Source organism: Mya arenaria, chromosome 10 (assembly GCF_026914265.1).
Source record: "Mya arenaria isolate MELC-2E11 chromosome 10, ASM2691426v1".
In the NCBI taxonomy this organism is placed as follows: domain Eukaryota; kingdom Metazoa; phylum Mollusca; class Bivalvia; order Myida; family Myidae; genus Mya; species Mya arenaria.
In genome coordinates this window covers 58,815,852-58,824,104 of record NC_069131.1, presented here as the reverse complement: position 1 = coordinate 58,824,104, position 8,253 = coordinate 58,815,852, and the positions used below count along the sequence as shown (strand labels likewise).

At 36.3% G+C, this 8,253-nt stretch overlaps 1 protein-coding gene across 1 annotated transcript; it reads right to left on the bottom strand.

Moving 5' to 3' along the window:
- Positions 1–2,657: 2,657 nt before the first annotated feature.
- On the bottom strand, positions 2,658–7,359 carry LOC128204857 (uncharacterized). The gene is made up of 3 exons (XM_052906265.1): positions 7,294–7,359; positions 5,527–5,683; positions 2,658–2,803 (listed from the first exon to the last, which is right to left on the bottom strand). Exons 1-3 carry the CDS (start codon positions 7,321–7,323, stop codon positions 2,658–2,660), a joined length of 333 nt encoding a protein of 110 aa, XP_052762225.1. The 5' UTR covers positions 7,324–7,359.
- Positions 7,360–8,253: the final 894 nt, after the last annotated feature.

Sequence of the window (8,253 nt, the reverse complement as noted above, 5' to 3'; positions counted from 1 at the left end):
CGCTCCGTATAAAACCGCATAAGCGAAGTATACCAGGACAATTTCAGCGCTCAGTATAAACCCGCATAAGCGAAGTATACCAGTACAATTTCAGCACTCCGTATAAACCCGCATAAGCCAAGTATACCAGGACAATTTCAGCGCTCCGTATAAACCCGCATAAGCGAAGTATACCAGGACAATTTCAGCGCTCCGTATAAAACCGCATAAGCGAAGTATACCAGGACAATTTCAGCGCTCCGTATAAACCCGCATAAGCGAAGTATACCAGGACAATTTCAGCGCTCTTTATAAACCCGCATAAGCGAAGTATACCAGGACAATTTCAGCGCTCCGTATGAAACCCGCAAAAGCGAAGTATACCAGGACAATTTCAGCGCTACGTATAAACCCGCATAAGCGAAGTATACCAGGACAATTTCAGCGCTCCGTATAAACCCGCATAAGCGAAGTATACCAGGACAATTTCAGCGCTCCGTATAAAACCGCATAAGCGAAGTACACCAGGACAATTTCAGCGCTCCGTATAAAACCGCATAAGCGAAGTACACCAGGACAATTTCAGCGCTCCGTATAAAACCGCATAAGCGAAGTATACCAGGACAATTTCAGCGCTCCGTATAAACCCGCATAAGCGAAGTATACCAGGACAATTTCAGCGCTCTTTATAAACCCGCATAAGCGAAGTATACCAGGACAATTTCAGCGCTCCGTATGAAACCGCATAAGCGAAGTAGACCAGGACAATTTCAGCGCTCCGTATCAAACCGCATAAGCGAAGTACGCCAGGACAATTTCAGCGCTCCGTATCAAACCGCATAAGCGAAGTAGACCAGGACAATTTCAGCGCTCCGTATAAAACCGCTTAAGCGAAGTACACCAGGACAATTTCAGCGCTCCGTATAAAACCGCATAAGCGAAGTACACCAGGACAATTTCAGCGCTCCGTATAAAACCGCATAAGCGAAGTACACCAGGACAATTTCAGCGCTCCGTATAAAACCGCTTAAGCGAAGTACACCAGGACAATTTCAGCGCTCCGTATAAAACCGCATAAGCGAAGTACACCAGGACAATTTCAGCGCTCCGTATAAAACCGCATAAGCGAAGTACACCAGGACAATTTCAGCGCTCCGTATAAAACCGCATAAGCGAAGTATACCAGTACAATTTCCACGCTCCGTATAAAACCGCATAAGCGAAGTATACCAGTACAATTTCAATTCAAATTTTACTAATGTTAATTACGGGTTTTACCAAAATAATCATTTTCTGTGATTTTGAAATGTTTGTTAATAATAGATCTCTTTTCACACTTTTGTGGATGTTTTGTCTTTGTTACAAGCATTCAGTTTACATTACACGTTCAAATTTACTTATTAATATCTCAACCTATAAAACGTGAACGAGTCCTTTTTAAACTAAATAATGTTACATGACATTTACCATTCGGAAAAAATGACGGTGGCGTCGACGGAGTAGTCTTGGTCGTTTCTGTAGTAAAGGATATATTATCTGGTATAGAAAGAGAGTATTTCTGTAATAGCTCGACAGACATTATTTGTGGTACTAATCATTTAGCGCAACGGAAACATCACCGTCCGTACTTTTCACCATATCTCTAAACGGAAATCTTTGAAAATCTTCTTCTCAAAATCCGCTGCTTGATTTTTAACATAATTTCTCAGAAATGTTCCTTAGATGACCCTGTATCAATTTCCTTCACCCCATGGTGATTCGTAAAAAAACGTAGGCCGCCAGGGGCGTGACTCCTTTTCACTATATGTCTTTATGGAACACTTTGAAAATCTTCTCCCCGGAAACCGCTGCCCTGTCTTTAAAATTAGTGACCCTCTATCAAATTCTTAACCCCTTGAGGGATAAAGGACTCTTGATTCGTTAAAAAAATGTCCGCAAGAGGACGGGGCTATTTTACACTAAATCTACACTATATGTCTTTATGGAAAAAATTCTCTTAGAAACATAATACCATATTTCAAAATAATAATCGAACCCGGTCGCCTTGGTAAGAAGCGAGTGCGCTAACCACTGCACCGGACAACCTGCGCTTCAATACAAATATCGCTCTCTCGAACCTTTATTGTATAGATCCGTAAATTTACGGATTTCCCCGAGCACTATTAAGAAGCGTAATGTTTACGACTAAGATATTTTGTTGTTAACAGGCCCCAGTGCATGCATTTTTCTTATATTATATCTCATTCTTGAATTGTGTTGTTTTTCTGTGCGTATTCTGAAACACAACGAAAACATTAGTATCTAGTATCGAATGCTAATAATAAAATTGAATTAAATAGTGCTATGATTTGTTAAACTTATTTTTTATCGATTTTCGTTTATTGTTATTTCATTTGTATGGATGATATGTCCAAATAAAGTACTTTCTGATTCTGATGCATGAATAGATCGTTTAAAAATGGAAACCATTAATGCCATAAATCATTAAACGAGGTTTTAGATTTATACAATCTTTCCATCAATTCGAAATAAAGTTATTGAGCGGAAACCACCTGTTTGACAATCGGCCGCCCTCCCGCTCACCCGTTCGCCCCACCACATATATCCCATTCCAATAATTTGGAAATACCTGGATAAGAATTATAATACAGTATGTAATTAAAGTAATGAAAACTAAACTAGCCAGGAACGCACTTCTTGCATTCATAGTCGAATATGAAGCCATCTTTGCAGATGCACATTTTACTATATCCGTATGTATCACATATGGCATTTTCATCTTTACAGTAATGACAGTCGTCACAACACTGGCCGACGTCGAGCGCTAAAATATAGACAAACACAAACGTCAAGGTGACAGTAATTAATAAACATCAATAGGATTGATTAAAAGTGCTATTGGGAGGAGGGGGGGGGACATATCATATTATGATTTATCAATGTGTATGCCATTTCAACCAACTGAGGTAGAAATTATCATTTTCTCACAATTTCAAACTTGGCATCCGTTTTTTATACACCTTTTAAATTAATGCTAAAAAAATGACATTCAGAATGTTTTCGTTAAATATTTTAATAGACCACAATCCTACCCCCAGAAAAACTGTATCGAAGGTCTGCAAAACCTTTCTAAAATGTGGTCTCTTTAGTCTGAATTATACAGAAAAGCGTTCCTAGGCGCATCCTCAAATTAAAATCGTCCAGTGGGAGCATGTCCCCGTACCCCCACCCCTAGACCGACGGACCTTAATATATTATACTTTAGCCGCCCCCCTTTTTTCAATGCCGACGACAAGCCTACATTAAATGGATTATATTAAGAAGAAAGAAAAAGGTGTTAATGCGGATGTATGTCTAATGGCATTATAGGTAAGGTAGAGGTGGTTGTTGTTGATGACTGTCTGCATTTAGAATACAACCTATATTTTCAGCCAATAAAGTTGCAGATAGGCAGTCATCAAGTACTAGGTTAAATCGTTAAGAATTTCAACTATCGCGGGTGTTTAAAGGTCCGCCTACTGCCTCTTATCCGATACACATTTTCTGCGTCAGATTTTGCGTTGACAAAGTGTCAGCCATTGAGGTTGTATTCTGTCTCAATTAGATGGCCTAAAGTATACGCTACGCTCATTCCTCTCATTCTTAATCATTTAGATTGGCTTCATGTCATCTGACTATTATTCAAAAAACTATTCTTACTAGATATTTGTCGGCGAGACGTCAACAATGTCAAGCCCGCGAATGTCACAATTATGCAACAGTTAAGAGAAAAATTGCTTTTTAACCATGAATGTAATTAAACTTTTGCCATATATGCATGTTTTTTGTACGAGATACGCTTTCTTCTCAAAACTGTCCGAAATCTTTATCGACGTTCGGTTTACATATGACATAAAATCACTTGGTATGTATACCCTTGAACAAACATCAGTTAATGAAAAATATAAGTCTTTATAAACTTTTTTTTTTTAATTAATAGCTACGTGGCCACAAATTACCCATTTAAAATCGCAAAAATATCGCTTATGTTTGTTTATCTGTACGCAAATCATCAATATATTGTTTTTGTTTTTTTATACTATACGTCAAAAGAGTTTAAAATCATAATGCATTAAAATAAAAAAAATATAAGTCTTTATAAACGGGTTTTTTTAATTAATAGCTACGTGGCCACAAATTACCCATTTAAAATCGCAAAAATATCGCTAATGTTTGTTTATCTGTACGCAAATCATCAATATATTGTTTTTGTTTTTTTATCCTATACGTCAAAAGAGTTTAAAATCATAATGCATTAAAATAAAAAAAATATAAGTCTTTATAAACGGGTTTTTTTAATTAATAGCTACGTGGCCACAAATTACCCATTTAAAATCGCAAAAATATCGCTAATGTTTGTTTATCTGTACGCAAATCATCAATATATTGTTTTTGTTTTTTTATCCTATACGTCAAAAGAGTTTAAAATCATAATGCATTAAAATAAAAAAAATAAAAAAATATTTGAAATGTATCAACCTATATTTTGCCCCTTAAGAAAAAATGCATCTATCAATTGTACCCTTTAGTGTGCCCCTTTAAAGGGACTCGCTCATGGTTTGTAAAATGCACTTTTCTTTTTAATTACGAAATAAAGTGTGGCAAATCATAAGGTGTGTTAAAACCAAAATACCAAAAGTTGGAATCCTTCATCAAATGTAAATATTTGCTCAAATATCGTCTTTGAAAACCACAAATTTCATTACCGTTCCCAACGGATTTCAGCGATTTCATTGTTGCGTGATTGGTTGATTGACATTATCACGTGATGTTATCAATGTATTGTTAAAATGTCAAAATATCTATCAGGTTAGTGAAAGTCCTGGTGGCCTAATGGTGAAGGCGTTTGATATGTTTTCCTTGACTTTACCTGCGTGGGTTCGAGCCCCACTAGAACCAAAATAATTTATTTTTTTATACAATAATTGTATTTTTTCTGCAATTTCGATATTATAGAATAAAATAATGCCAAAATAAGTGTTTTCAGATGTATTACCGGGAAAACTAATTTTTGTTCCAAAATCATGAGCGAGTACCTTTAACTCTCATTTTACACATGTTGCCAAAGACAAGGCGCACATGTTTAACACGGCTTAATCGATAATCCGATATAGTCAAGTTGCATAATTCACACAATAATGTAAACAAATATTTATTTATGCATATCAAATATAAGAAAACCGCCTACACACAAACTAAATTATTGAGCAATAACGAAATACTCGACAATTGAATAGCTATTTTTGTAATACTTTGCATGCATTATACAATACAAAGATAACATAAAGCATCAACACAAGATCTAACCTAGAAAGAATAGTCCTTAATAAGTAACAGTAATCACATATTAAAGACCGGTCAACATGCTGATGTACATGCATAAAGCAATATATAGCATGAAAAATGCAAGACCCACAACTCTGGTTTTAATAGTTGTAAGTCTGAAAAAGTCATGCAAACTATTTATATATTGTCAGGTGATTCCCCTTTTCCGCTATTGTTACTTACGGGTACACGGGCATGGTGGGGGTTCGCTCGAGGTTTCACTGGAGGATTCGCTTGAAGATTCGCTGGACTCAGATTCAGATTCCCCCTCGTAGTAGTAATCAGAATGAAAAAGTCCACCTCCAAATCTACATTGTACAGCTGCCAGGAGAGCAAGGGTCTGTTTATAAATGAAAAAAAATGAGGTTAAAAATTGTTCCATAAGAAAACTGTTAATTTTTCGATTTTTTTTTTTTTTTTTTTGGGGGGGGGGTGGTCGATTAAGGTTAAACATTCGTTACACCGTTATGATAACAATGACAAACAGAAGGTTTACATACCACGTGGTTAAAACGCGATGTATACAGAAATGTGATGCTAAGATTGCCAAGATGCGCTAAATAATGAAGAGGTCCATATGTACAAAATCATGAAGGGGCTAATATCCTATGTTGAAGGACTATCGTCCGCATGTGAAATATCATGAAGGTACTTTTGTCCGCCTATGCAAATCTGAGCTCAGGGGCTTATGTCATAGGGGTATTAGGGGTAAATGTCATAGGGGCTATTGTCAGTCTACCATACATCAGTTGTACGTGGGCACATCCTTACTAAAAACTGTCCATTATATTGAGCATGACTGTGTGACCAGTATGTTCCCAGTCTGTAAACCCTTTTCTCGTTTAACCTACTGAATAGTTAGTTCTTAACAGGGTTTTGCGTACACGTACCTATTATGATAATCAGTTGTGTGCAATATTGACTAAGGGAAAAAACACCATATGCGGCTGAAAAAGTCCGAAATTTCTATTGACGTTCTGTATACATATGAAATCAAATCACTTGAAATGTTTAACCTTGAACAAACATCAGTTAATGAAATGAATACTATGTTTTATATCGCGACCTGATTGATTGGCGAAAACAGGCTCATTTCAAACCCTCGTAAGAGTTTTGAGCAATATAAGGCATCTACTGTCCTAAAGAACAGTTTCCGTTATAATTCACAATGGTTTGAGAATAGGTGAGCGATTTAGTGCCTTCAATGTATTCTTGGAAAGTCCTAAAATCATAGTTTATTTACACTGACATCTACATCAAAACTAAAAATGCATACAGGAGAATCTGTTTTTAGTGGCCACTAATTTCGAGTGGCCATTGAATTCAGCCGTGCTGGAAAATTCCATATGGCACCCCCATGCTAGATGAGTCTCGCGCTGTGACGTAATACTTTTATTTCTTTAATTATACACTTTATATGACCATAATTACGAGATTTCAATGGACGAGTTCCATAAACATTTACTTTACAAAAATATACCTTCAAAACAAAACAAAATATCCCTTAAAAGACGTGATACTGAAGGAACTTCTTGACGTATGCAGCGATAAAAATTACAGCGCGTCATGAAGTCAGTAAAACATCATCGTAAAAAAAAGTAAATTAGGTATGCTAGAAGAAATATTAATCATATGTGTCCGGTCCAGAAAGAAATATCCGACCCACGCGCACGCTGCGTAGCAACGCTGGTGCCCTCCTGTCGGATTTTTCTATCCGCACCGGAAACGCATGACAGATATTATAAGAACTATGTTATTATATAACTAATTCATCATTAGTCTTGATGTTAATATTCAACCACGACTGAATTCCATTTTTCTCAATTTCTTATAAATGCAAAAACGAATTTCACATTTTTCAAATCATGTGATTCAATCTGAGAATTTAGAATACCGTATTTACAATTTTGTAAATGATTTTATATTTAAAATAAATAAAATCAGACTTACGAGAAATATCCTCAACATTTTAAAGAGCATCCGTAAAATCGGAGTACAACACTTTTCTCCCGACACTCGCAATATCCCCAATAATCCTGCTGTCCACCGATATATATGCTGAACGTAAAAAAATAATCCTTTGGGCTGGTTTTCATTCAAAGCATCCATTGCACGCTCAGAAAGCTGTCGTTTCCTGATGCGCGCGCATATACAACGTTAAATTTCCGGATGCACACGTAGACAATTGTGCAGTCTGACGCAACTTTGTGCGTAAGAATATTATATATTATGATGAAACTGATAGCGCTCTTTATTTCAATACGGTACCAAATGTTTGGTTGTAAACGCCTTGAATATTCAGTCATACAACATATTGTATTATGCATAAGAAATATAACTAAAGATATGCAAATATATAGAAAGTTATGATTTAATAGTGAAGCTTAAAACTGAAAAATAAAAACGTGATGGAATGTAAACTTTTTGCAGAATAATTTTAATCGATTCCAAATTCAAACAGAAAATTGCATATCATAATCGTTTTATTTTGCTATTGTAGTTTTTTCCAAGTACATCCGAAACTAGTTATGTCGAAGTCGTTTAGACCTCGGGAAATACTTCTAGATAACGATCATTCGATATTAACGAAATACAGAACATGTCAAACAAAAAAGAAAACTATCGAAAAACAATTAGACGTAACCAGAACAATGAAATAACAGAGTTCGACAAAAAAAAAACGACTGTATTGGCCACAAGCGTGCCATCATTCACTCACCTGAACGGCTGTATTGACCACAAGCGTGCCATCATTCACTCACCTGAACGACTGTATTGACCACAAATGTGCCATCATTCACTCACCTGTACGACTGTATTGGCCACAAGCGTGCTATCATTCACTCACCTGAACGACTGTATTGGCCACAAGCGTGCCATCATTCACTCACCTGAACGACTGTATTGACA

Bases quoted from the DNA above. Each gene is read 5' to 3' on its own strand.
- LOC128204857 (XM_052906265.1), bottom strand. From the start codon at position 7,323: ATGCTCTTTAAAATGTTGAGGATATTTCTC. The intron at 5,684-7,293 runs GTAAGTCTGATT...ATTTATAAACAG, and splicing joins AAATGTTGAGGATATTTCTC to ACCCTTGCTCTCCTGGCAGC. The intron at 2,804-5,526 runs GTAAGTAACAAT...TCTATATTTTAG, and splicing joins CCCACCATGCCCGTGTACCC to CGCTCGACGTCGGCCAGTGT.